The sequence below is a fragment of the Kryptolebias marmoratus genome, linkage group LG4, assembly GCF_001649575.2.
Source record: "Kryptolebias marmoratus isolate JLee-2015 linkage group LG4, ASM164957v2, whole genome shotgun sequence".
NCBI classification, from domain to species: domain Eukaryota; kingdom Metazoa; phylum Chordata; class Actinopteri; order Cyprinodontiformes; family Rivulidae; genus Kryptolebias; species Kryptolebias marmoratus.
In genome coordinates this window covers 13,728,736-13,756,287 of record NC_051433.1, presented here as the reverse complement: position 1 = coordinate 13,756,287, position 27,552 = coordinate 13,728,736, and the positions used below count along the sequence as shown (strand labels likewise).

Sequence of the window (27,552 nt, the reverse complement as noted above, 5' to 3'; positions counted from 1 at the left end):
CCATGCTCAGATGAGGAGATCATAAAGTCAGTTTCTTCTGCTCTGTGGCTTTAGCTACATTATTGGATTATGTGGGATTCTTTAAACGCCTTCATGGCAATTTATATTTGACAAAAAATCTTAACTCCTAATGCTTTAATTGCATTATAAACAAAACCATCGAGTTTAATTTAGAGAAATCTGTGGTCCAAGCTCATAATGTAATTGCCCATAAAAATAAAACAGGCCATTTTTAAAAAAGTTTAAAGTGTTTATTAAAAGGAAATTGTGCACAAAGACAGAACACAATGGACACTTGTGAAATTATTAAACTTGCATTGAAAGTATACGACACATTATGGCAATTAAATCATTTACGTGATATAAGTCATCTTGTATCCAAATGCAACAGCAAACATGTTTGAACTCAACACGAGGAGCTGTTGTTGCTTCAGTAATATCACATTCATTTGTCAGAGAGTCAAAACACTTTAGTCGTAATTTATGAAAGCAGAATTCATGACGCGTGTTCTCGAGAAAGTAAAAAGGTTCGTCACAGGAAACAAAACGACAACATAAACTTCGGTAATCATCCAAATATTTGAACAACATCAAACTAATTTAACTCAACAGCTGCAGGACAAACCGAAGAGAAACCACGAGTCGTGGATCGGAGACCAAACCCAACTTTAAATGTGAGCAGAAACAACAGATTTACAAGGCACTGTCAACCTGCCGGTAACCACGGTAACAACACCTTTAAAAGCCATCGGTAAATAAAACAAGATCCGACAACCCGCCAAGGTCTGCAACTTTAACTAAGAAACACAGAAAACAATCTTTCATTTCGAAACGCATGGCGTGAACACGCAGGGGTAAGGTTTATCCTGCGCTTTTCACAAATGTCACAAAAACAGTGCTGAAGCCTTTTGATTGTAAAGATGTCGGAATATATAAATCTAACTTGTTACTGATCACCGTATCAAAGCACAGCAGCAAAAAACCTTTGAGGATCCGTTTCCTTTCCTGTTAAAATAGTTCAGTTTAAAAAAAAAACAAACACAAAAAGGTGACTCCTGTGATAAATCCAATGAGAACACCATAAACACCTTGTTATAAAGACGCTGCGTGACAAATAATTCAAATACAACACAGATTACGACCGTTTGTTTTTAATCTGGACATTTGATGAGTACCAAAACCTCTGCAGGTGAAAACAGTACCGTTAAAAATGGCTTGTTTTTTTTTTTAAAGAAAACGTGACTTTGAAATGATACTAAATCTGGTCAAATATATATATTATTTACAGATAATCTTAGACTCCTGAATGCCCTTAGGTGAAGAACGTATTCTTCTAAGAGACGATTAATTAATGGAAATAAACGATGATCCTTAATCTCGTGTTGTTGAAATCAACAAGAACAAAGAAAGTTACTTTTTGCTAACATCCGAAGGTTATTATTCAAAACGATATCATAAAAGTCAGGACGTTTTTCCTCTCTGACAGGTGGAATGTATCACATGAAAAGGTGCTTTGTATTAAAAAAAAACACTTTCAAGCAGCACTGAGCTAAGTTTTTGGCCACTAGCTTGTAGAAATAATCAAATACAAACTTGCATCGACAAAGTTTAGACTGTTTTTTTAAAGTTATGGCTCATCTGTAGTAAATCCGTTGGCAACTTTAACACGAAGAAACATCAGTTTAGAGCCGAACATTTGGCTACGTTACGGTCAGATTTGGTCCGCTTTTTTCTTGAGCAGAACTTTCCTCAATCGGCTCCCATCCAGAAATGGCTTTAAAGCAGTTTTTATGCACCAAAGTACAACAACTACAAGCAGCTCGATAAACAGCAGCGTGACTCTTACAGTATTTATAGTTTTTTTAAAAAGACGCTCTGTAGGCGAGTTCTAATCATCATGTTTTAAAAAGCGACTCCGCTCCTCTTTGGCACGTTATATTCACGGAGCGCTCAGCAGCCATCGGACCCCAGCAGGTCCAGAAACGCGTGCTGCAGAACTTTCAATCAGCCCTCGGAGCGCTGCGTGCGAGTTACGTTAACGTTTTTACAGCCAGCTAAGTGCGGCGAGCAGCATCTGTAAGAAGCAGCAAGTCAAGCAGGAAGAAAAAACAAAACTGCCAAATCTGAAAAAAAAAAAGTGTGTCTAGTTACAGGCTGTGCATCCTGCGAAGAGTATAAAACAACAAACGTGTCGTCTTTCCGTTTTTCCGGAGGAAGGGGAACAACAGGAACATCTAGATCCACACACAGGTGTTCAGAAATCTGCTAATACCTGTAAAGAACAAGAGAAGATTATGTTTAAAAATAACCAAATAGCGTTTGTTTTTTCATAGCTTTTTAGCTCGACTGACATCCTAAAGCACACGTGTCAAACTCCGCTCCTCGGGGGTCGACCTCCTGCATGTTTTAGACGAGTTCCTGCTTTAAAACAACTGATTTAAATGATCCATTTGTGGACGTGCTTTTGGAGAACTACATGATTTAGTGACAAGGTAATTAAACCGTTTGAATCAGGTGTGGTGGAGCAGGAAAACCTAAACCTTCCAGGATGGACGGCGGCCCTCGAGGCATGGAGTTTGACGCCCCTAATCTTTTCCTACGGATATGAAACAACGGGACGTGTACCTGTAGTAGTTTGGCTTGAACGGGCCGTTCTTGTTCAGACCCAAGTACTTGGCCTGCTCGTCCGTCAGCTCCGTCAGGTGGGCATCAAACGTGGCCAAATGCAAACTGGCGACGTACTCGTCTAAAAGGACGGTTCAGAACGAAGGAGTGAGATTTCCTGATATTCAGCTTACAGGAGTTAAGGTCTCTTCATTTCTATATACATGTAAATCTACAGAGCACAGCCATAAACAATGTTTCTTACAAGCTCTGAATGTGTAAAAAAAATACATAAAGACTCTTGTGTTTTTAGATGCTCACCCATTTTTTTGGGAAGCAAGTAAACATCTTGTTTGTAACGTCCCTCTGGAGCGTTGTACAGCTCTATCAGGGCCAGGGCCTTTGAATAAAAACACTCAGTTTAGGTGTTATAAAAAGGAGAAGAATGAAAGCCTGTAAACAGAGACAGAGCTTAGCTACGAGTGACCTGGATACACCGACATTTCCAGGTCGGATCGAGAGCTTATCTGTCAGAACGGTCACATAATTGCCGAAAATGAAAGGAGTGAGGAGAGCGCGGTTATAATCCCACGAGCCCTGCTGGCCCGGATCGGCCCTGAGGCGTTACGGCGGCGTGGCTTCGTACCTGAGTCGTGGCTGTGATGGACAGAACAAAGGTCGGCATGGTGGAGCAGCTGAGGTTCAGCAGACGGCCCTGGGGAAGAAGACGGGACAGCATCAGGAGCAATAACGGGCCGGGAACAACGAAGGAACGCACAGACCGAAACGTTAAACCCGTCCGATGAGTTCCTGCTCGTACGGTAGTTTGTGCAGGAAAGGATTGTCAAGTGAGAATGTTAAAGTTGAAGTTTGTCATCGAGGAGTATGAAGATCTACACGAGCAGAAAGACGGACCTCTGCCAGCAGGATGACTCTCTTCCCATCGGGCCAGATGATGTGGTCCACCTGCGAGCGGACCCTCTCCCACGTCAGCTCGGGCGTCCGGAGGCTCGCCTAGAAGGGTGGAGGGGAAAATAAACAAATAAATAAATAAATAAAATCAGCCGTCTTCTCTTCGACACGCTCGTTTAGAATCTCAGCGCAGAGAGAAGTCGCTCACCACGTCGATCTCGGTGTTGGAGTGCCCCATGTTGCAGACCATGGATCCGTTCTTCATGCGGTCCAGCTGGTCCCGGGTCACCACGTTCTTATTCCCTGCGGGAGGACACGTGTTAATGGGCCCATCGTGAACCAAAACGAGCACGCCGGCGTTACTTTAAAGTCTGGTTACCGGTGCAGGTGATGATGACGTCCACGTGGCGGATGACCTCGTTCAGCTTGACAACGCGGAATCCGTCCATGCTGTGAAGCGGAGAGACGGAAGACACTCAGCAGCCCTGCTTTTACTTTTCTATTAGTTACCGGCACAAAGGAATTCAGGCGAAGGGTGTTTTATGAGCCTCTGTGATTGTCGGCTGTTCTCGCCGCCGTCAGGACCGGGGACGGCAGTTCTTCTCACCAGGCCTGCAGGGCGCAGATGGGATCAATCTCCGTCACGTAGACAACGGCTCCCAAAGCCTTCAGAGCTGCAGAACATCCTTTTCCGACCTGGAACGAAATGGATTTAAACACCTAAATGCAAACCTGAGGCCCAGTTTATTTTCTGGTCTCAATAATAAAACAAACATGCGATCAGTTTCCTGTCTGAATGTAATCAAAGCATCGACAGGAACATTTCCACTTCATGATTAAATTACTGTTGCTTGTCATCTCACCTCCCCGTAGCCACACACAACCACCTGCTTGCCTCCAAACATGACATCTGTGGTTCTCTTCAAGCTACAGAGATTTGAGACATAAAACAAAAACATAAAAAAAAAAATCAAAGCTTGTATAAAAAGTCCCCCAAAGTTATAAAAGAAACACATCTGGTAGGAGGCATTTACAGTGACAGATGTTCCATTTTACAAGGCAGATGTTTAAAATTCTCACACTAGGTGTCTGATAATGCTGATTTTTTTAATTTCCTCCTGCAGCATCACCACTCAGAGGGACAGCAGTTCAGTTTGATGATAATTAATCAGAAGGAACAGCTCAGAGACACGTCCCGTGCTGCCGGGAGCTGCCTGGGTTTCGATTAAAAGAATATGTGTTTTTGTCTGAAACGACCAGCTGTTGTGGCGGCGTGTCCTCAAGATTTATATTATTCTAAAATTCACATTTGTTTTACAACTTTCGGCGATGACAGAGGTCAATAAATGTGTGGACAGCACAGTTTATGATGAGAAACCATTAATAAGAGGCCAGATTAAAAAGATTTTGTTTAAACTCTCTGCCTGTTGGGTTAGTGTGAAATCAGGACATTCAGCTCATAATGAGCTTTAATAAAGTTTCATCACGTCTATATTCATCTTTAAGCTGAGGTTTAGCTTCTCATTTATCATTTATGACAAATAATGAATAAATAGAAATCCTGTGTCTGATTTAATCCGTATCTGATCAGTTTCAGAGGAAGTTAAGATTCAGACAAGTCGCCCAAACCGAACCGTACTCCTGAGCATAAACCTGAGCAACGAGCAGAACTGGTCCTCTCACCCGTCCAGGATGGACTCCCTGCAGCAGTAAAGGTTGTCAAACTTCTGCTTCGTCACAGAGTCGTTCACGTTCATGGCGGGGACGCAGAGTTTCCCGGCTTTGGAGAGCTGATACAACCTGGGAGAGAAGACAGACGGGCGCTCACACGGTCGTCTCTAAGCGCTCAGGCGGGGCAATCTGGGGAAACGGGAGTTTCCGAGTTCCTAGTAGTGAATTTCGACAGAAACGATGGGACATCCCATGGCTGCAAGTCGCAACTTTAGTGACCAACTCTGCTACTTTTACTACTATTCCTTCTGCAAGTTGTTTCACATCTAATCACTCGTACAACTAGAACGTTTTCATGCGTTTATAGGAAGTTTTAACATGTTCTGAGAGTGGAACGCGTATCTTTTTTTAGTAAGATTTCATATTCAGAAGCTGTGAGAAAAGTAAAAGGCTTTGCAGCAGGCGTCCCATCTTGTTCCCGCCTCTCACCGAGCAGGATGGCTGGAACGCAGTGATTTCGGTGTAAATACCTGTGAACGCCCGTTACGCTCTCCTCCACGATCCCCCTGATCTTCTTAAAGACGTTTGGGTACTTCTTATAGACCCAGTGAGTCAGGTCTCCTCCATCATCGAGGATCTAAACAGACAAAAATATCTTATTTCTGACTTCTGCCTCAGATCATTGTAGGGTTTTCCATGTTACTTTTCAGTGGGAAACAAACACAAATACTTAAACCTTTTTTTTCCTGCTAATTTCAGGCAACTCGTCGTTGTAAGTCATTCATGTTTCACTAATCGTGTCCCTGAGGACGAGGAGAAAGATGTTTTCTACAAACCATGTTGGGCTGCCAGCCCTCGGTGTTGACGCAGCGATCGATGCACCACCAGAAGTCATCCTCAGACTCCCCCTTCCAGGCGAACACAGGCACACCTGAAACATCACACGGAGACGTCAATCCTCATCTTCTGACGCGCTCGGCCGAGAAGCCCGCCACAGAGTCCGAGTGACGCCACTTCACAACGAAACGTTACGACTGCTTCTCCGCAGGAACGACAATTAGTTGGTTTTAAAGCTGAACGGTCGTTTAACCACAGCGATTTCTGTCGTTCTCGTGTGAATTACTGATCAGAGAACCTTCAATAAAGAAGCGCACGACCCTTTGAGAGCTGAGATTGTTCTCATTTTGTCAGATTGAGGAGGTTTCATCGTGAAGCCGAGGCCGTCACATGGCAACCAGAGACAAAAGGCTCGAGAAGCACTGAAAGGAGACGTTTGAGTCTGCAGGGAGCCGAACATTTCTGAACAGCCACCTCGGATTTAAGAGACGTTCTGCTCGTTTTACAACAAAGGCCATCTGTTCTGAGTGAAACAATCTGCGAGCCGGTCAGAGACGCAGGCTGAGGATTCTGAAAGGTTTCTTCTTCCTGCTGCTCACCTCTCTCCGCCAGAGCTGCCGCCACTTCGTTCTGCGTGGAATAAATGTTACAGGCGGTCCAACGACACTGAGCGCCGAGAGCCGCCAGAGTCTCAATCAGCACCTGACAGGGGCCAGGAAACAGGAAGTCAGCAGGTGTGTGTGACAGGTGTGTTTGTGTGTGTGTGTGTGACAGCAGTGTGTGTGTGACAGGTTTAACTTATTTTCTTGATTTTTCTCATTAAAATAAACTCTTCAAATCCTTAAAAAAAATGTTAAGCTCTTTGAATTCTACTTTAAACTCGATTCATTTTTAGGGTTTTTAGCTACTGTCCTGCTAACTTTAGCTTTCAGCCACTGTTTTTTGTTTCTGTAATTTTAGCTTTGAGCTTGTCTCTTCCTGTTTGTCCTGATTTTTAGCTTTTCTTCAGCTGATTTTAGCTTTGTTCCTCCTGACTGCTTTAACGTCAACAGCTCAGCTTCAGCTTCGGCTCGCAGCCGAAACAGGAAGTCCTCTCTGTCTCTGTTCGCCCTGCGGCTCCTGGCTGTGAACTCAGAAGGTAAATGAAGAAATCTTACGGCGGTCTGAGCCGTTATGTGAGTGCAGCCCACAATCTTGGCGCCGGCCAGAGGTTTCTCCGTCTGCGCTCGCTTCCTGAGCGAAATCAGCGCCGACATGTCTGCGGGACGGGAGGACAGGGGACAGGAGAATAAAAGCTGATAAAGGTTGAATCTCTCATCAGGTGGAGGTGAGAGGGCGGCTCTTGTCCCACCTTGCTCTGCGATCTCGACCTCCCGCCGGCCGAACTCCGCCTGCTTGATGTTTTTGACGCAGAAGTCGCTGCCGCCCTTGGAGTTGACCTGGGTCTTGTCCCGCGGCGAGGTCTCGTCATCCGAGCTATCTGTGTAAGACGCGGCTGAAATCAGACCGTGAGTTTCACTCCGTCAGTTCTGAACATTAAACCGCCTCCACCACCAAATGGCGCTAAAAACGCCACGCCTCGGACCGAGCCGGAGCGGCGCCCCTTCGTACCGGAGCTGTAGCTGTCGGTGGACGACTGCGAGATGGAGCGGGACAGGGAGCGGCGGCCCGCCTTGGTGGGGAACCGGCTGAACTCCTGCTTCTCCTCCACAAACTGGATTTGCTAAAGAATAAAATAAATAAATAGAGAAAAAAAAAACTTTAATTTGACAGGAAGTGAATGTGAGGTAAAAGGAGACAAAAAGCTGCTGAAACTTTGAAGCTCCACCTTTTCAGCCCAACAACATCCGTCCTCGGCTGTTCTACCATCATAAAAACTGATGCTCTTATTGTTTTTAACCCTGCTGGGGAAAAATAAACTTAAAATCTACATTACATATAAAACCTTTATTTGACCTCAGCTGCTCCAGGCTTTTCATGATAAATGTATTTAATGTTTCTTTAGCAGGAAAGATTATAATCTTTGTTTATCTAACTTTCTGCCTGTTTGGCTCCTTCTTATCACAGCGGTGGCTGAGAGTTTTTGATGACGAAGGGAATCCTGAAAGCCCTCATACTCCTGTTCGTTTTTCCACAGATATATATATATATATATATATATATATATAAGCAAACATGCTGATCTTGTAGCGGTTTCTAAAACAATGTTACTGACTTTAGGTCAGAAATATGCTAAATTTGAAAATCTCAGACTGTAAAACCACCTGATAAACCTAAATATTTACGACCTCGACCTCGTTTTCTAATAAGGATTAGATTCTGCGTTTTAATTCAGTCAGCGGCTGTTTGAAAAGTTTAGCTGAACAACAAATTAAATTTTTTTTTAAATCTTGGTTAAATAAATCCAAAAGCCTGACCGACACGATTTTGATTACTTGTCCATTTCTCCAGCTTCAAAACGTTTCGCAGTTCATTTAAACGTGGCGATTTACGGCCCGGCAACGAGCTGGTTCTGAGAAACGTTACACGAAGGGATTTCCCCGCGCTAGGGAAAAAGAGGAAAGTAAAGATCATTTCTGACGACATTACCTGTTGGAAAGCTTCCATTTTAAAAAGGTAGATCATCTGCTATTTCAGTTCATCTCAGCTGCATCAAAAATCAATATTTTCATGTTTTGTTTCCAGCCTGAGCTCATCCTGACTCATGTTTCCAGCACGGGTCACGTAGTTTGACGTCTTGTATCTTAGCTTATAAAAAATAAAAAAATAAAATAAAAATCTGTGCTTAAAAACAAAACGACAAACGTTAAGCCTTAAAACAATAAACCAGGTCTCGCGACACTTTAGCTCCTCGCTGTTCTGCCAAACAAAAAGCGAGCCGGTCAAATAAATAAAAACGAAGAGGATGAGGATGTGAAAGAAAGGAAATAAAACAAGACAGACTGACTAAGAACCTCGTGCTGAGTGAGGTCGGCGTTCCTGAATAAGTCTAAATTTGCTCTTCTTCTGTCCACTTTAATAAAACGTACAAAGACGTTCCCCTCAGAGTTCAAACTTGTCCTTAAAGGCGTCCTGTAAAGTCTGGCTTGGTCTTAAAAGAACAAAACATTTTTACTGTTGAAAATAAAGACATTCATTGTGAAATAAAACAGAAAGACTGTTTATTCAGACCTGAAGGGATGCACTTTGTATTGGCTTTTTTTTTTAGGAAAAATAAATAAATAAACAAACCAATAAACATGAAAACAGCGTTCAGTAGGTTTAACCTTGCAGCTGCTTTTCACGTCACGCTCCTTATTTCTTCAGATTCTGAGGATAAAAGCTGTAACAACCAGTTTGTTTTATAAAATACTAAAGCATTAGCTTACTCTTTTTCTAAGTCCGAGCCAATTATTTGCTAAATCTAATCACCTGTGAGCACAAATGAACTGTAAACTGTTATTCTTCTTCAAATGATCTCTATAAAGCAAACATAAAATGCACATGTTAAAGCTTTTATGATGTACAGAGCATGTTTATTACAACATGCACACATGTCAGTGCATTTTATAATCTCCCACCGCCGAAAGGAGAGCGGATGATGATGTTTTTGAGTGCCTTTTATTGGTCTGTTAGCAAAATTTCCCAAATTACCCAGGGGTCATATTTCACATGAACTTTATTTTAATTTTAAGCTTTAACCAAAACGACTCTCATCTCTGAAGGCTTTTAATCGTTTGTATTTTTGACCCCAGTGGAGTGATTTCTCTAACACTAATGCCTCTGATTTGTGGAATATTACCCATAAAAAGCCTACTTTTAAAGATTGATTTCCTTAAATGGTGACTCTGTGAGCTACACGATTTAAAGAGCAAACGTTTAGCTGTTATTCTTTCTGTCTACTAAGTGGCTAAAGGGTGTTTTAAGATAATTACTGAAGCAGAAACTCCAATCTGAGCACCAGATAACATGCAGCCATGATGAAACCCCACCACAAGTCATATTTAATCATATTTACATGATTAAATGGACAAGTGCAGCCTAAACTCAGAGTTATCGTCCCAGTGCCATGTGTGTGGTGGCGTTCAGCTGGTAGTTGGTGAAGTTTTCCTGTAGTTTTTACCTTTTTGACAGGTTTGTGAGTGGGCACGGCGCTGAAGACGGACGCCAGCTCTCCCATGTTCATTTCGCTGTTTTTGCTCACGGTCATGGCCGAGTACTTCTCCGCGACGTTCTCGCTCTCCTTCGCCTCCTTGCTCGCCTGCTTCACCTCCAGCTTCGCCTCCCCGGCCGGGTCCGACATGTTTCGGGGCGGCTGCGTCACCTTCTCACCCGGGCAGAAGCACGGGCTGCGCGTCGAGCCAGGCGGCGAGAGGAAGAGGCTAACGCTAGCTTGCTAACTTCCAGGACAGAGGGAGGACAGGTCGGGAGGCGGCGTTTTTAGACAGCAGGTAAAGTACCTGTAAACGCGACGAGCGGCTGGTCGTGAGTACCCGACTTTGAGCTGGAGCTGACAATTTATCTCTCTGTTTGGTTGCGTAGGTTGCGGTCGTGCCGTTTCCCCCCCGCTGGCTCAGCTGTCACCGGGCTGAGTAACTTTGTGGGCGGTTCCCAGCAGGACTGCCGGGGTGTGTTCTTTCCGAGCTGCGTTCACTGTCCCTCGGATAACACGCCTCTCCCGATATCATACGTCCAGCTCACATATATTTGTATTAATTTCATAATGTGACGAGCTAATTGTCTTTATGCCAGTCTTACCTTCGAACTCATCTGTGCTGGAAACAGAAAAAAACATTTCTGTCAAGTAATTTTATTTTTTCCAATTACTATCTTACGTAAGCAGAAGTAATTTCCCAATTCTCCTACAGTAAAGCAGTTCATTGAAGTAACCCAATTGCACTACTGTTATGGAGTATTTTTGTGCCCGAGGTTTACGGTGGCCGACAGGTCCAAACGTACACCAAACGCCTAACGCACATAAACAAAAATACGAATGCAAAGAAAAATGCTGCTAAAGAAAGATGCTGCAAGCACAGAAAATAGACAAAAGCTAAAGGAAAAAATTATGTGAATGCCAAAAATATTAAACACCAGTAAGTAAGAAAAAAGCTGCAAACTCACGCCACAAAATGGAAGTGCACCAGACCGCCAGGGGGACTCGAGTTTGGATATTTGCCATTTGACCCAGGTTTGTTAGCATTTCTTTTGTGTTTGCATAGTTTGGAGTTTGCGTCATTCGCTGTAGTGCCTAAACCCGTGAGAAACTCACATTTTAGACGCGACCTACAATTTCATTGTTAGTAGTCACCAGTTATGTTTCAAACATCCGAAAATGTGGTTTTTCCAGATAGTCCGATTGCTATCACAAGCCGAGTTTTAGGGATTTCCACAAGCTCTAAGAACAGGAGTAATTTGTTGGATTCTGCGTTTTTAAATCAACTATACAGCAAGTTTTAGGAGGAGCATAAAAAGGCGTTAAAATAACCTACTTGTTGTAAACACTGATGGAATACATAAAGAATCAGCTGTAGCCCTCTTTTTTTGGGATGGAGACATTTTATTTGCAGCTTCACGTTCTGGGCCAGATAGAATGAGCTTGCAGGCCAGATATGGCCCGTGAGCCACCAGTTGACAATCACCGATCTATACAGTCATCTTATCTCCAAACCTTTTTTCCAGCGTGTGTGCTCAAAACAAGGAGTGGGCTAATAATAGCCCAGACATTTTGTAGTTAGATCCTCTGCAGGAAGGACCAGAGTCTATTTTACAGAAAAAATTAACTATAGTAAACCCAATAAATAAAATAACAAAAAAATCAGTGATTTACTCAAATTTAACTTTATTTAATTGGTGTGAATTCAAAATACTTCATGGTATGTGTCGTTAACTTCCTCGTAGTGTTTGTTATGATGACATTCTTGGATGTCAGCCTTGTAACACATTCCAAAAAAAAAAAAAAGTTGGAACAACAAAATGTTTTCTTTGTAATGCTGCCAGTCATTTTCACAATAAGAAGACATTCTCAGTATTGTTGGAATGATTAGCAGTACTGAGAATGCCAAGCTGCGTATCGTTTCCTTCAAACTGTTATTGTTGCTTTTTTAAAAGTCCTCACAGATGTCTTTGTTGTGAACAGATTAGATTTGGAAACAGGACAGTCTGGTAGATTCATCATCTTCTTTCTCTGCATCCGTGTCTCTATACACGGGATGTGGGTTTGTATTGTTTTGTTAAAAATGCACACATCTTCCTGGAATAGAGATGTCTATCTTATTGGAGCGTTTGTTGTTCTACGTTCTCATTTGCTTTAATGCTGCCATTATAAAACCATCTTTGCAAAAGGTGCTGGCACAACTCTGAACCATCACATGTCCTGGTTTGGACTGGTCCCTGATGTCCTGATGGAGAGTTTTACTCTGGGGATCTGATATTGACACATAACTGAGTCAAATAATTAAAATCCGTTCCAAAAAAGATTCTCTTGGCACTTAACAGCACACACAATGTTACTCTGTTTGTGTCAGAGGGACCGGTTCTTTGGGATGAACCGGCCTTTGCCGTAGTGTATTTTGGGGTTCTAAAGCCACTGCATTGTCATGTTTATAAAATAAACGTCTCAGACAGTTTCTCTAAAGAGTGAAGAGAACCCATCCTTCATTAAACAGGGGCAGAGGCCTCCGTGTCTAACTGTCCCCCTCCCATAATACTGTTATTGCGAGGATCATTCTGTGAATAGCAAGCAGCCATCAGGGCCCAAACGACCGGCCGCCAGGCTGATGGTCCTCCTTGTGAACAACTAGTTCTGGGTGTCACACCCAACTGGTTGATTCACAATGTGAAGATGCTGCTTATAAGGCTGAGTTTGTTTGCAGCTCCTCAGACTGAAGAAGTCTTTTGAATAAAAGAAGTAATGTACTGACTCAACCTTGTTAGATTGTACAGGCACTTTGGTCAGTTCAATTGTTTTTAAATGTGATATAGAGATAAACTTGGTTTTAATAAATAGTATCTGTAAGGTTCAACCAGTTGCATTTTAAACAATAACTTTATCATAAATAATCTAAGGTTAAACTCTAAAAGCTCCCCACAAAAAGTTGGAAACAGCGCCACTTTTACGTTGATTAACCCGTGGCCGGAAGTGGTACTGCAGGTCCGCGTGTCCTCGTTTTACTCTTCCCCCGTTTTTGAAAGTTTGATTAAAATGCTTAAGAGTATCAGCAGTCGACCATGCCAAGACAAGTTATTCCACATATTCACAAGAGTCTTTTGGCACACAGAGCTGGGTTTTTGATCGCGGGGGACTCTCCCGCCTTCCCCGGAAGCGGCGGCAGCGTCCTGGTGAGTATAAACGTCTCTTCCGTCACTCCATTTTCCATCGACGAGCCGAGAGCAGCGGAGCTGCGGCGCAGGCGGTGTCAGTTTGAGCGGTTGAATAGCATCGATAAAGGTACAGATTGCGAAGGATGTATATATCAGATATATCAATTCGGGCTGCGTTTGTAACATAGCTGTGCGCAGAGTCCGTATATCACCACGACCGCGTGGCTTTTATTGTTAGATTTCGGGGACTGGCTGTTAGCGGAGCGACTAGGCCTCGACCAGACGACAGCCATTTTAGTTAAAACAGTTATTAGCTCCGACATTTAATCCACCCGAGCTTCCGTTTCCAACCGAGCTACAGTCGATGCGTTTCAGTTCAGCAGTTTTACCGAAGCGGATTTTATTATTTTTTTTTTTTTTAAACACGCGCGTACCTCCAAATTTGCGGCATTTTGTTAGCTTGCTAAAGTTAGCACGGGCTGCAAATGCGGCAGAAAAGTGGGTCAGACGGCTCGATGTGAAAAGCTAATGACTTACATTTGACTCTGATTTTAAAATCGTTTAACTAACGCTTTCCTCGTGATGTTTCCTCAAGTACTAAAAACGTGTAATGAGTAAAAGCGTAGTTTTAGTTTAAGGTAAAATTGTCATATCGCTGAAATTGCATCGCGCAGGTCTTACCGCGCATGCGCCGTGGAGACGAATTTCAGCTCTGCTGCCTTTTGTAAATTAAAAAAAACGCCAATTTTATTGTTTCTGGGTCTTATTTCACAATAATCTTTCAGTAGCAGTGATGGCAAAGTTATGAGAGAAATGTGTAAGTTGGTAAAGTCTAAAAAATGATATTCACCACCACTTAAATGTGCTCTGGCTCCTTAATATCTTCCCTATCAGTCATGTTTGTTGCTTCTCTTTTTGACAAATGAGCTCCATCCACTAAAGTCCAGTTTGGGTCTCGTAGGTGCATGACTGTTAGGGTGGTGTGATATGTGTCACAGCAACAAAGCTAGTTTTTACACCGGTCTGGATGGTAATTTGGTTCATACTAAACCAAGATGGCGTCTGTGTAAACACTGTTTATTGTAACGTTTGCATTTGTAACCAGTTCTGTTCCCGTTTAATTTCAGATCCAGTCATGCATCGGGAATGCCCTCTGGACTGTAAGGTCTACGTTGGAAACTTAGGAAACAATGGCAACAAAACAGAGTTGGAGAGGGCGTTCGGCTACTACGGCCCCCTCCGCAGCGTGTGGGTGGCCCGGAACCCCCCAGGCTTCGCCTTCGTAGAGTTCGAAGACCCCCGGGATGCGACTGACGCAGTGCGAGAGCTCGACGGGAGGTGAGCATGCGTGCGCTTCTTGCAAAACGAGAACCAAATTCTCCTCACTGTAGCAATAACGTGCCTGTTTTTTTTTTCCCCCGTAGGACGCTTTGTGGTTGCCGGGTGCGAGTGGAGCTCTCCAACGGCGAGAAACGTAACCGGAACCGTGGCGCTCCGCCCTCGTGGAGCAGGCGCATCCGAGACCGCGACGACTATCGGCGGCGCAGCCCTCCTCCCAGACGAAGGTGACCTGCACGCCATTCGATGACACACACAGCAGCAAAATTATTTGTGCTTTTCTTTTTTTTTTTTTTTTTTTTTTTTCCTTCCTTCTCTGTCACTCATCACCTCTGTTTTTCCTGATTACGTTGGTGACTGTTGCTCTGTCAAAGCTGTACAGTTTCATCTTCATTGGCATTAGTCATGTTAGTGCAACCTGCCGAGCAGGTATTCAGAACCTGATACTCGATTTATGGCATAAGAATAAGACATCCACTTTGGCTGCCTTCTTAATAAGAGCATCTGAAGTTATGTCACGCAGGACAGAACTTGCTTCAGGCATCAGTGCTTCTTTTGAAGTCTTCTGTTCTTTCTGCATTTAGCTTTTTGTACAGAGGCAAAATGGGTATGTGAACAGGTTTAGGCAGTTCCTTATTCTAGAAAAATGACTTGTTTAAAGATTTGGGAGGATGAAAGTGCCAAATGTGTTTTGTTTTTTTTTTCCTTTTTTTTTTTTTTTTTGTTTGAGGATGCTTTTTACTTTTTATCTATATTAATAAGAATGAAACCCGTTGCAGAGCCGCCACCATGCCTCTTCTCACCACCCTCTGAGTCAGTCAACTAGTCCTCTTTCAGCATCACGCGACTGCTGACCACCGTGCCCCCCTTGGCTGGTGCTGTCACACGACCCGGGCACGGCCAGTCGTCAGGTTGCACCAACCCATTGGTTCCTCAGCATGCCGTTCTCAGCCTCCTTCTCCTTCAGCCTTTAACCAAACGGCAGCGGCCCACCTCACATTCCCGACCAATCGGCGTATTACGTACCCAAAAGTCTACGGCCCGCCGGCGGCAGCCTTCAGCTTACCAATTAAAGCAAGAATAAAGCCACGAGCAGCCCCCCGTCTGCCTGCCAAGTTATCACCTTGCAGCATCCGGCCAGTCCCATTCAGCCAATTCTACCCACCCGGCCGACAGTCTGCCTCCCTCCCGTCATATCTAGCTTGTTGAAATCCAAAAATACTAGTAAGTTTTCCTGCTTCATTCAGTACACTGCAGATCACAGTTTTAACACTGAAGAAACAGCTGGTTTGACGAGGTTATTTGTTATTATTTCAGTTTGTCACATTGTCCACCACATTCTTATTTATTTTCTCTCAAAAGAAGGGGAAAATGGGACACTATCAAATATCTGGAAGGTTTGGTTTGGATATGAATAATCTTACATATATATTTGGGCTCTAAGCAGAGATGATTAAAACCTATTCCATAGTTTCTATGATCAGATTTGTTTGGGTGCGATGAGATTTTCTCAGTTTATTCCCACTTTTTCTTTTCTTTAAGCCCCTGTAGGTGTTAATTTTGAGCACACGGGCCAGTCCATAGTACAATGTTTGCTTATCTGTAAAGAGCCTGCTTTAAAACCCTCACAAATTAATTAAGGGACACATCAGACCTGACTGCAAACTGTAATTAAACACAAATAAGACCCTAAATTAAAGTGGCACATTGTACTTTGGGATAGGTAAGTGGAGAGTCCTAAGCAGCTGCCATCTTTGTTACTGATTTTTCTGAACAGTTTCTTCTGGGAGGCAAATAAAACACTGATTTCTGGGTTATTTAAAAAAAATAAAGAAAGACGTGGGGCTGTGCTGGTAGCCCAGTGTAGGAGCAGTAACATGATTAGAGGGTCTGCAGGGCGATGGCTGTATCCGTCCCTAACGCTCGTGTCTTCCTCGTGCAGATCTCCACGCAGGCGGAGCCTGAGCCGCAGCCGAAGCAGGTACGTCACCTTGCCAAAAACCACACGTTTTTTTATTTATTTATTTAAAGCTACAGGGGCTTTAAAGTGCGCTGAGCCATGTGACATGGACCTGTTCTTACTGATTAAATGTGCTGGACGACGCAAAACAAACAGCTCTTCAATCATCGGGTCGATCAGTTTTAACAACTTGTTTTCGTCTCCAGGTCTGTTTCCAGAGACAGAAGGAGAGAGAGGTCCCTCTCCCGGGACAGGAACCACAAGCCCTCCAGGTCCTTCTCCCGATCAAGGAGGTACTGATAAATATCTGCTTTTATTTTTCCTCTTTTAGTGTCGGTGAATCTGACTCCCTGTGAACATGAGGCGTCTGGTTTCAGAGTGTCGCTCTTCGCACCTTTAAACGTCCTAACGTTTATTTATTTTTCCTCCTTCCAGTCGCTCCAGATCCAACGACAGAAGGTAAACGGTCTGTCGGGTGCGAGGGGAGCTGAAGATGAACGTTTGGCCATGCTCGTCCATTTGTACGGAGCGTTTCAGCATGGCCACATGTTTTTTTGTTTTTTGTTTTTTTATTAAACAATCATTTTAGTGTCCCTCCCTTTCTTTTGTTTCTCGTTGACTGGGTGTGTATGGTCCTCGTCACTCACCTGACGGCTCTTCAGTCTCAGCGCCGCCCGTCCCGCCCTGCATTCCTGAGTTTTTAACTCTTCGGTTTTCATCGGTAAATATTTGTGTGGGTTGACATTGTGAGTAGTTTTTTTTTTTTTTTCTCTCTCTCTCTCGTCATTTTCACTGTAAGTGTGAATTTATTTTTTGTAAAAGAAGATACTAAAACGCAGAGATTTCCTGTCTCGTGTTAAGCCAACCTTTTCAACTTGCTGTTTTGTATCCGGCGCTCATTCAAGAAGCAAAACTATGGCATTTATTCAGAAATGTAGTTGGCAGAATTCAACGTTTTTGTTTGTTTTTTGACCCTTAAGTTTTACATTGTTCTTTTGTTTGATACAATGTGAAGTAGTCAATTAAAATGCTGGTTTGTCAACCTTGTCAGCTTGTGTTTCTGTCATAATTTTGTTTTGTTTTTAATTAGTTATTGAGTCTTCCACTAGAGGTCAGCACCACACCAGACAGGCATTTCAGATTTAACTCGTTTCCTCTCCTGAAGACTAGTTTCTGTCACTAACTCGTGGTTTTTATCTCTTTAATAAAGGCTTCGGTTGTGTCTGAAGCTAAAAGCTGTAAATTAGTTTTGATGGAAGGATTTTAGACCAGAAAACATCACATTTGTGGTGATCAGTTGCCAAATTTAAAAGTATAAAGACGTATTCGCAGCTAAAATGCACTCAAGTTGTTGGCGATTTATGATTTGAATGCTAAACTATTAATGGTTTAAGAATATTCTATAATATAACCATTGCTGGATTGATGAGCTTGTTTCACACGTTTTAATCCCTTTCCTGAAGTGAAACCATTACATGATTACCAGATTAACCCTTTCACTAAATAAAGATGTTTTCCTGCTGCTGATGAAGGAACTGTATGGCAAGCGAACTTGTCATATAAATACAAAGATATTCACAATTCAGTTCATAGCCATTCTTTCCATTCATGATGTCCAGATATGTATGGGTTCTTCCTCTATAGAAAGAATCCTGGATATCTGAAACTTAATTGATGCAAGAAGAAACTTACTTTTCTTACGTCTCCACTGATACAAATCCTGACTTTTATTTTAGATATCTAATTAGATTTTACCAAGTAAAACCTCATCAAATATATCGAGTAATCATGATCATCAATGACTTGGTAGAACTAAGTATGTGAATGAAAACTACAAGTAAAAACTTGCTTATTTCACTTGTGATTATTAAAAACAGATAAAGATAGATAAAGTCATTTGTCTAAGAAGGAGTGGCTTTTAAGGTGTGAAATAATCACTGGATTTCTGAAGAACTCAATTATGGATATCAACAACATAAATGGTCCATTTAATGTTTAAATGCTTCAGTTGAGCAGACCCTGGCAAATATCTTCTGGTATTTAAGATACTTTTCAATTAATGTCCTCCATCCAAACTAACTACAAATAAACATTAAACTTAGTTACTTTTTTCACATTTTATTCAAATTTGAGCAAGAATTGTCCGTTTGACTACAAAAAGATGACAATCCTATATGGGTGTATGAGGGTGGGTGAATATATGGCACAACGGCTTGCCATACAACCGGAATAGGTAAATAAATAATAAATCACGTGCGTCACAGTAAATAACCGTTACAGAAAATGGTTATTCTGAGGTACTTGCTGTTGTTCGCGGGCTTTGGTTTGGTTTGGATTGTTGGTTTGGTTTTGCGTTCCCTTCCTGTCTTGTTCCGTTGTGTTCTAGTAACAGGACGGGCGGGTTCTCGAATTTGCGCGCGCAAACCCAAACGGCCTTACTCAAGCAGCTCGCGTGACGCCCAGCGGCGGCACGTGGTCTCCATGGAGACGAACGTAGCGGTTAGAAAAGAACCCGGAGTCCACACCGGTCGGGTGTACTCTCCCACCCAGCGATATGTAAAGAACACAGGATTAAATAATCCGGAGGAGCTAATTCTAGATTAGTTAAGTAATATAGCAGGGTAGAAATCACTACCTTTGTTTTTTGTTTTGTTTGTATGTTTTTAGTATTTTTTAAAGGCGTCTAATAAAGAAAAATGAAAACATTTGTTTTGTTGTTCTAATATCTGTTCTTTTACACCATACTAGCCGTAGCTAATTTGGCTTTAAAGACTGTCTGAAGTAAACTGGTCAATGGTTGAATGTAAACAAACAACTCATAATTGTTGGCAACAAAAACATGACACTGATCATTTGGTCCATTTATTACAAGTACTCATCAAAGTTTTAGTAGTGAATAATGTGTATTTAATGGTTATTTTTCACATAGATGACACAAGAAATTCAAATAAAAACAATGAAAAATTGTGTATTTTGTTATGAATTTAAGATTACTTTACATCCTTGTATCATTGGTAGCTTCCTATCTTATTAATTTAATCCACAATATGTAGTTTGAGCAGCAAATATTACCTTCACACAGGAATTGTTTATTTTACCTAAGAAATATATCTGAAACAGACAAGGTCAGATGCTATTTCAAACTTTTTTTGTGTAATTGTCAGCATCTGCGCTTTTTGGCGCTTCATAATTCACTCAGTTAGACACAGATGTCGGCATTAGAGCAAATCAAGCAAATGCACCTCGCTTTTTTTAAACAGTGTAAATTATTTGTATGTGGATTGGGGTTTTGGTGGTTTGCACTAAAGTCAGGTTTGGTACTTTATTAAAGCTGCTTTTACATTAGTTCTGTAAAAACCCAAGTACTCGAGAACACGGCTTTGTGGTACACATGTGGGCCATTGAGCCCATGGGGTGTACAGAGTTTGTCGAAAACATGTAACCAAGGTTTATGATAGTAAAGCTGAGATTAGCACCTTTATTACTTCTGCGGATGAATTATTAACCCGGTGTTTACGCAGAGGGAACGTGAGCGCTCAGCAGGACAAACGTTCAGGCTGGGTTTTTTTGTTTTGCTCTCAGTGTAACTCAGCTGAATACAGCTTGTGTGAACGTCCTCCAGGTCTTTGGGAGTTCCTCTTGTGTCTCGTCAGGCTACCAGACCAACAAAGAACCCTTTTGTGGTCCCGGACCCGCCGGGCGGGCCTTTAACGGAGGAGCTTGTGTTGTTCTGGTACCGAGAACTGGGCTGAAGGCGGCGCTGGGAGACATGAGGAGCTGGAACGGGACGACAGTTTGTAACCCGTGTGGAGGTTCTCCGTGGTCGGGATGTGTTCGGATGTAACACAAGCTGAACGTTTTACTTTAAAGCTGTAACAGCTGCCAAGATACAATGTGCTTCATTGTTTTTTTATTTGTTTTTTTTATAATAAATGAGCAAAAATAGCGGAATCAGGTTTTGTTGCCAACAATTACGAGTCGTTTGTTTACATCCGAACGTTGACAAATTCACTCCGGATATTTGCTGTTTATGAAAAGTCTGATGAGTTTGAGTCACATTAACCACCCCCAAACAATCATTTAGTTATGTAAAAATTGTTAGAAGAATTAAAATTTAAATGAAAAATTGCATATTTTGACAGTCATTACAGCTTTAAAAGTCCCAAATCTTAGATTTGTTTGCTTCTTATTTACCTTATACCTATAAGAAAAGATTATAATATGAAGCCACACCTTTAGTAGCTTGTATCGAGCAAATTTAAATAATAATAACAGATGATTATTCATAATGTCACAATAAAAAGAGACTGGATTTAAAGGTGTGGTGTGGGAACAAATTGTCCCTTTGTGACAAACGGCTGTAACAAAGAGCCTAAAGAGCCAAGTTTAAAAAGTGAAGTTATCAGTGGTTTAACTCTTATTCTTATATTTAAGTGGCTTTAACAAGCAAAAAAAAAAAAAAAAAAAAGGAGGCTCAGATATTTTGCATACATATTCCACTAAGAATAAATTTATAAAAAGGTAAACAAGCAATTGTTTAACTCTTATTCTTATATTTAAGTGGCTTTAACAAGCAAAAAAAAAAAAAAAAAAAAAAAACACCTGTGAAAATGATCAGGTGACGGACTGAAAATGAGTGAAAAAGCAGCCAGAGTTTAAAGAGAAAACCTGGGAAAATGTAGATCAAGATAAAAGGTCCCAACAAAGTCCGGCTGCTTTCCTGAGGGCTGACTCAAGACTTTTGCACAGCACAGCACCCCTCAGTCTGTCGTCAAAGTGCAGCAGGAGTCAAATAAATCTGATTCATTCGGTTCCAGGACTGGATTTGTCCCATTCTGTTTGCCATTCTTTCATTTTAGTGATCAGACTGAAACAGAAACTGCAGGATTTAAGGGACAGAAGTCGTCCCGGTGTGTGTGTGTGTGTGTGTGTTTAGACGTCTCCGGGACATTCCCGCTCCCTGGCAGGAAGGTGGAGAGGCCGTCCCGAGCTGGAATTTCCTCCGCTCCGGCAGCCAAGGTTTTGCGTGTCCTCGTGTGTTTTACGGGACAGAAGGCACGTGTGAGAGTCAGCTGGCCCCACCTCCGCCCCGGAGAGGAGCGTCTCCACCCACAGGGAGATCATCAGAGTGCAGTCCGGGACGACGAGGACGCTCAGAGAACTCTGAGAACAAGACGCTGATCCGTGGAGGTTCTGGATGAAGTAACCTCAGCCCGAAGCCTCAGTTTCCATCAGGACTTCTGAAAGTGAGGAGGAGGAGGAGGTGAAGCTCTGAGACAAGGAGCAGCTTTTTTTTGGACCGGACTGGACTTCATCTGGCTCTGACTGTAAGTAAAAGTAAAGTCGGATTTTAATCGAACCTAAAAGCAGTCGGTTTAGTTTATGAACTTACTAAACCCGAAAATGTTTGAGTTTAATGAACTTGTCTCTAAAACCAACATGTCTCTGAACATTCACACAAGTCCGGGACACAAGAGCGGGACACTTCACAAAGGTCCCCTGTAGTTATTTTTATATACATGTGTGTGTCAGAGAGTGTGTGTGAGTCATGCCTGAGTTTGACATGAGCTCCAGCCTCACGTGGAGCCGGTCTCCCGCCACAGCTTGAATCACTCCTCTGAACTCCTCCTCCTCCTCCTGCTCCTCCTCCGGGAGGGGAGGTGGGACGCACCGGCAGTGGCACACAATGACTTATATGGATCCATATAAGTCATTGGTGGCACACTTCACTCATTTCACTGAACATTTGCAGAGCCCTCGCTGACCTTTGACCCCTCCTGTACCTGATAGATAAATCTTCGTCTCAGCTCGTAGTTTGGGTGAAATCACGATTAGAAGTAAATAAATGTGTGTAAGGACCTTTGTTCAAGAGTCCTTTCTTCGCCCAGACCATAAAAAACAAACAACAAAAAAAAAAGACAGCTCAAAACAATTAACTCAAGCAAATTTAAGTCATTTTGGACATATTACGGATGATTTTTATTCCTGTCAAACGACCTAAAAAAAACCCTGAAGATTTGGCTCCAGAGGACATCCTGCCCCATTCATATAAACAACATTAGTAATAATATTAGCTCTTAAACCGATCCTGCACGCTAAAGTAGAGTTTTAACCCTGTTTTAACCCTTTCATGCATGAATTATGATAAACTTCAGACAGGCTTTTCCCCCTGTAGTGTTTTCTTTTCTTTTTCTTATGGCATAAAAAGGCTGGAAAATAAGACTTTTTTTTCTCAAATCCATCTTGAATTTGAGAACATTTTGTTGCACTTGCAGTGGACAGCCAGTATATTGCATGAAGCACTAATGTCCACTTTAGTGGCCCATGCTGTTATAATATAAAACCCTTTACATGTTCAAGAAAATGGCTTTTAAACAGCTGTGCGCTGCAGTGACCACTGTGCATTAAAAGGGTTAAGAGGGGTCGTCTTATCTGGTTTGTACGTATTTAAATATCTTTATAAACACAAATAGGCTGGTGTCTTAATAAAAAAAGGGGTCATCAGATGGAAGGCTGTGGGCTCAACCATCTCCAACTAATTTCATTTTTTCCTGCTGTAACTGGATCATCGGGGCCGGGTTTCCTCACGTAAGGACATCCAGTCGGAGGAAACTGGTCCTGAAGAGGGGGGATCGTCCTGCAGGTTTGACTCGTCTCCCTGCTCCAACACCTGATTCAGAGGTTAAATCACCTCATGTTCTGCAGAAGCCTGTTGATCACCCTGGTTTAAACAAACCCCCTCCTGTTGGGGTGAGGCTGCCACCTTGTGGTTAAATCTGACATGAACCCAGAGGCAGAGAGCGGAGGACTTGTCCTCACATGTCCGCCGGAGACTATGTCCAGGCATGTGCCGGTGTTTGCCGGAGGAGGTCCGGGGGAGGAGTCACCGGCTGCCCCCTCCGCCTTATAAGAGCCGCAGAGAGTCCCCCCTCGGAGAACCAGTCATTTCACACCAGGGCTCGATGACACGCACCGTGATGCTGCTAAAACATGGGAAACCAAATTAAGTTCGCTGAACAGGTCGTCAGAACCGAACCAAGCCGAGCCGAACCGGACCGGACTAACGCAAAGCTGCTGATTTCTGTGCGCTCCTCCAAACTAACCCGCAGCTGTTTGTTTGTTTTTGTTTTTAGTGCGGAGTGATGGCTGCAGCTCGCGGGCGGATCCTGAGGAGACCCGGGTCTGCCCGGCGGAACCTGTTCGGCCCCGTGGACCGGGAGCAGCTCCAGGAGGAGTACCGCGCCGCGCTGCGCAGAGACCTGGAGGAGGCGTCCGAACGCTGGGGCTTCGACTTCACCGCCGGCAGGCCCCGGCAGGGCGGCCGCTTCCAGTGGGAGCGCGTGCCGGACGCCCGCGTGCCGCCGCTCTACAGGTCCTGGGGTCAAAGGGCAGCGGGCCCGGGACGGCTGGAGCCGGCGGAGAGCGACAAGGAGAACACCCCGGGGACCCCGGGACTGGAAGACATGGAGAGGACGCCGGAGAGGGGAGAGGACACGGGCCTGAAGAGGAAACAGACGAACATCACAGGTGAGCGTCCAGCTGCTCCTGTGTACGGCAAGCCACGCGGGCCATATGTGGCCACTTTTACCACGCGCCTGGCTAAAAAAACAAAAAAACTAACGCCGGGCGGAAATCCCTTCAAAAAAAGCAACTTTTTACAGACCACCTTCATATTGGGTGACTGGAGTTTAAACTGAGCAGATAAAAAAGGCATGGCCAGTAGTGTTGTGTCGTCCATGAACGATTCGTTCAAATGAACGAGTGAACAAACTGAACTAGATCACTTGTTCGATGATTCGTTCCTTACTGAGTTCAGTTAAATTCAGCAGCAAGTGAGTCACGGAAATATCAACGACACAGCAGCGTTTACTCAGTGAACGTACTGCTGATTCATGCATGCACAGAAACAATGCCCTACTGCCAAGGACTGATCCGTGTAATGAACGACACTTTCCGTTTGAAGGATGTTGATGTTGGTCTCTCTGCATCTTTGAAATACGTTTGTGTGTCTTATAAGCCACACAAACACTGGGGCTGGGCACCTTCTATGGCGTATGGCTCAAAATAAATAAACTAAACTAACTAATAAACTGTGAACGAATCATTTTAATGAACTGGTTCTAGTGCTTCAGTTCACTCAGAAGCTGCCGTTCCCATCACTAATGGGCAGGGCCTTGCAAAATTTTAAGAAAACTCCCTCAAATACGGAGTAATAAATGTCATGGAACGCTGCTTTTTATGCCGTCACGCGTTAAAGAGAATAAATGAAATGTAATTTTCGGCATTCAGAAAGCAGTCATATGACGGCACAAAAAGCCGTTACTTTTTAGCCAGACGCGTGGTAAAAGTGGCGACCTATGACCCTTGTGGCTTGCCGTATCCCTGTGAGCCATTGCCTCAGGTTAAACGTGTCCTCTTCTCCGCCCCCGGGCAGATTTCTACCAGGCTAAGAGGAGAGTCGTTTGGCTGCCGCGGAAGTCCGGCGAGTGACGCCCATCAGAGACCGATGGACCAACGGACCGATGGTACACCCCCCTCACCCCCCCCCAGGAGTCGGACTCCCAGCCCCAGACAGAACCATCTTTAAAACAAACAAAAACAAACGGTTAATTAGGGTGCTGTGTGTGTGTGAGGGGGGGTTTGGTGGTTTTTCCCCTCCCAGCGGTTAAGAAGGAGACATTTGAGCGGAGGAGATTACCGATAATCCCTGGAATCAGTGGATTATACTCATCTGGACCGAGGCTTTGCCAAAGTGCCGACTGACACACAGTCGGACGTCTGGACGCTTATAGGGAAGAGGCGCCGTGTCTCCTTCGTTTTAATCCATTTCATTCTTTTTTAAAAACTGTATTCTGCTTCCAAAGGAGACATCTTGAACATGCAGCTGGATGACAGAAGTGCCGACCCCGTTTAGTTTAGGTTTGGAGCTCCTATCTGTAGGAGATATAACAAAGAGTTTAATATTATAAAGCAGCATTAAAGGAAAGTTACTGCAGCAGGGGCGCAGATAGGATTTTTGAATTGGGGGGGGGGTGCAATCTGTCAGCAAATGATTCCAACAGAATAAGTGTTTGTTTTGTTTTTTTAATAATTTGGAAATTGTTAAATTTGTGCACCACTGAAACACAACATTAATCTTCACACACACACTGGACTCTTTATGCACTTCAATGTAAATTAGTCTTGTAGGGAGAGACTTTCAGATGTCCCCCCTGTCCCCTGTCCCCAGTGTCAGCTGCGCCCATGCACTGCAGTTTTGCACATGAAGCTGAAGTTTAAGATGTTTTTTTTTTTTTTTTAAGCTCTGTAAAGGACAATCAGATGAGACGTGTTCTCAGAGTGTTATTTAAAGCTTTATTTGTTTTTTTTCCCGTTTTGGAAGGCAGAGTGCAATCCGCCGGACCGAGAGCACGTGTCTGGGTTTATTTTTTCCACGCCGTTCCGATAAATCCCGCCGCTGCAGAAAATCTGAGCGGTAACAGACACGGTCCTGTAATCCTAATCCTGTCACACGATGACGGCTTTGACACGTTCACCCCTGCAAAACAAAAAAATAAACAAAACCCAGTCCCGAACAATGAAATGCACTTCTGTTGACAGACACACAGATCCTCCATGTTTTCTGCTCTGCATAGAAATGTCTTTATTTATTTTATTGTGTCCATTTAATTATGTTGATTATAAATTTAAATAAAATTCATAAAACTTTCACCGACTTATTTTTCCCTAACAAGAATAAAAAACAACCTATTAAAGTACCCAGTAGTTTATATATTACAAACAATATTTACTGGTTGTGTTCGTCTGTTAGCAAAATATCTCATGAACCAGTGGACGGATTTTAAGGAAACAACCAGGAAGTGATCCCTGGCTGTAGATTTACAGCTGTTTTATGTTTGGAGTCAATCTAATTCAAGATAGCCGCCACAGCTAACTGAATCAGCAGATACAAATGTGTTCACAGCTCGGTCACATTTGCAGATATTGAGAGTTTAGTAAGATGCCATCATCAGAGCGGCAGCTCGGGTCTTCTGACGTGGGGTTTCGTGGAAAGGTTTGTGAACAGTTACTGTCTTCCCTGCTTCAGACGGAGCTGAAGTTTGAAGAAAATGGAGTTTAATTCTGACTGGACTGATGAGCTCATGGCTAGTCTGAGAGGGGAGTGCTGTTCAAAACCTATTTTAGTTTAGCTTGGCTAAGCTTATTTTAAACTCGTTTAGTTTAGATTATCTTAGCTCATGTTTTAATTTAGCTTTTTATATCCGAGTTTCTCAGCTGTTTATACCTTTGCTCTTATTGTGTGTATTTTTATATTTTCATGCTGTAAAGCACTTTGAACCGCCTTGTTGCTGAAAAGTGCTAAATAAATAAATTGGACTTCGACTTCACGCTGACGCCCGCAGCTCATTGTTGAGATTTCCAGTCTTTGTCGAAAGCGCATTTTTGTTTTCTAGGCGTCTGCTTGTTTTTATCTGCAAGAAAAATCTTATTCTGTCCATCCCCTCAGATCCAGGCGTGCATTCCGACCTGCGCTATCTGCAACAGGTAAGATACTAACTGTTCATAACCTTTCCACAGAACCGTGCTTAAAAAAGATCTTATTTTGTTCTGCCACTTTAACGAGATCTGGCTGCAGCCGCACTCACCTGTCCTTTCAGCAGCACCTTCAGTTCTCTTCCCAAACATCTCCGAGTTTCTGCGCAAACGTCACGAGTTACAGGAGCGCCAAGTCGCCGAGTCACCGAGTCGGATCCTTTATTCTCCGGAGAGGGAACAGGGAGTCGCCACTCGGGGCTGCTGTGTACGCATCGGTGCGGTCGCACATCAGCACATGCTGGCTCTGTGTGTCGAAGGCTTACGGTGTGTGTGTGTGTGTGTGTGTCCCTCCCTCCCTCCCTCTTTAGCCTCTCTACCATAATAACACAAGAGCA

At 43.2% G+C, this 27,552-nt stretch overlaps 3 protein-coding genes and 1 long non-coding RNA gene across 6 annotated transcripts; 2 read left to right on the top strand and 2 right to left on the bottom strand.

Annotated features, from left to right (window-relative positions):
- Nucleotides 1-237: 237 nt before the first annotated feature.
- LOC108235803 (S-adenosylhomocysteine hydrolase-like protein 1) lies at nucleotides 238-10,618 on the bottom strand. Of its 2 annotated transcripts, none has more exons than XM_017416041.3 (17): nucleotides 10,127-10,618; nucleotides 7,636-7,747; nucleotides 7,376-7,519; nucleotides 7,182-7,282; nucleotides 6,624-6,726; nucleotides 6,024-6,118; nucleotides 5,718-5,824; nucleotides 5,200-5,316; nucleotides 4,380-4,443; nucleotides 4,124-4,212; nucleotides 3,896-3,966; nucleotides 3,725-3,819; nucleotides 3,520-3,618; nucleotides 3,251-3,319; nucleotides 2,926-3,004; nucleotides 2,626-2,746; nucleotides 238-2,272 (listed from the first exon to the last, which is right to left on the bottom strand). In XM_017416041.3, the coding sequence occupies exons 1-17, from the start codon at nucleotides 10,304-10,306 to the stop codon at nucleotides 2,266-2,268; spliced, it is 1,653 nt and encodes a 550-aa protein (XP_017271530.1). In that variant the 5' UTR covers nucleotides 10,307-10,618; the 3' UTR covers nucleotides 238-2,265. The 2 variants fall into 2 exon arrangements, with proteins under 2 accessions (XP_017271530.1, XP_017271531.1); XM_017416042.3 differs by having other exon boundaries at nucleotides 7,376-7,504.
- Nucleotides 10,619-13,316: 2,698 nt separating this feature from the next.
- Nucleotides 13,317-17,669, top strand: srsf3b (serine and arginine rich splicing factor 3b). The gene is made up of 6 exons (XM_017416021.3): nucleotides 13,317-13,450; nucleotides 14,451-14,661; nucleotides 14,748-14,888; nucleotides 16,604-16,642; nucleotides 16,828-16,914; nucleotides 17,057-17,669. The coding sequence occupies exons 2-6, from the start codon at nucleotides 14,459-14,461 to the stop codon at nucleotides 17,082-17,084; spliced, it is 498 nt and encodes a 165-aa protein (XP_017271510.1). The 5' UTR covers nucleotides 13,317-13,450; nucleotides 14,451-14,458; the 3' UTR covers nucleotides 17,085-17,669.
- Nucleotides 17,670-21,739: 4,070 nt separating this feature from the next.
- On the top strand, nucleotides 21,740-26,330 carry cdkn1a (cyclin-dependent kinase inhibitor 1A). Of its 2 annotated transcripts, none has more exons than XM_025005831.2 (3): nucleotides 21,740-21,948; nucleotides 23,755-24,148; nucleotides 25,056-26,330. In XM_025005831.2, exons 2-3 carry the CDS (start codon nucleotides 23,764-23,766, stop codon nucleotides 25,109-25,111), a joined length of 441 nt encoding a protein of 146 aa, XP_024861599.1. In that variant the 5' UTR covers nucleotides 21,740-21,948; nucleotides 23,755-23,763; the 3' UTR covers nucleotides 25,112-26,330. The 2 variants fall into 2 exon arrangements, with proteins under 2 accessions (XP_024861599.1, XP_024861598.1); XM_025005830.2 differs by lacking the exon at nucleotides 21,740-21,948 and adding an exon at nucleotides 23,502-23,641.
- On the bottom strand, nucleotides 25,889-27,512 carry LOC112450494. Its single transcript, XR_003039139.2, has 2 exons — nucleotides 27,268-27,512; nucleotides 25,889-26,159 (listed from the first exon to the last, which is right to left on the bottom strand). It is a non-coding gene; the product is annotated as an uncharacterized LOC112450494 (long non-coding RNA).
- Nucleotides 27,513-27,552: the final 40 nt, after the last annotated feature.

Excerpts from the sequence above, each read along its gene's own strand:
- LOC108235803 (XM_017416041.3), bottom strand. The coding sequence starts at position 10,306 with ATGTCGGACCCGGCCGGGGAGGCGAAGCTGGAGGTGAAGCAGGCGAGC. Across the intron at positions 4,444-5,199 it reads AGGGAGTCCATCCTGGACGG|CTTGAAGAGAACCACAGATG; the intron begins GTGAGAGGACCA and ends AAATCTCTGTAG. Across the intron at positions 3,005-3,250 it reads CCATCACAGCCACGACTCAG|GCCCTGGCCCTGATAGAGCT; the intron begins GTACGAAGCCAC and ends TTTTATTCAAAG.
- srsf3b (XM_017416021.3), top strand. The coding sequence starts at position 14,459 with ATGCATCGGGAATGCCCTCTGGACTGTAAGGTCTACGTTGGAAACTTA. Across the intron at positions 14,889-16,603 it reads AGCCCTCCTCCCAGACGAAG|ATCTCCACGCAGGCGGAGCC; the intron begins GTGACCTGCACG and ends TTCCTCGTGCAG. Across the intron at positions 16,915-17,056 it reads TCCTTCTCCCGATCAAGGAG|TCGCTCCAGATCCAACGACA; the intron begins GTACTGATAAAT and ends TCCTCCTTCCAG.
- cdkn1a (XM_025005830.2), top strand. The coding sequence starts at position 23,612 with ATGGGAAACCAAATTAAGTTCGCTGAACAG. Across the intron at positions 23,642-23,754 it reads AAATTAAGTTCGCTGAACAG|TGCGGAGTGATGGCTGCAGC; the intron begins GTCGTCAGAACC and ends TTTTGTTTTTAG. Across the intron at positions 24,149-25,055 it reads GAAACAGACGAACATCACAG|ATTTCTACCAGGCTAAGAGG; the intron begins GTGAGCGTCCAG and ends GCCCCCGGGCAG.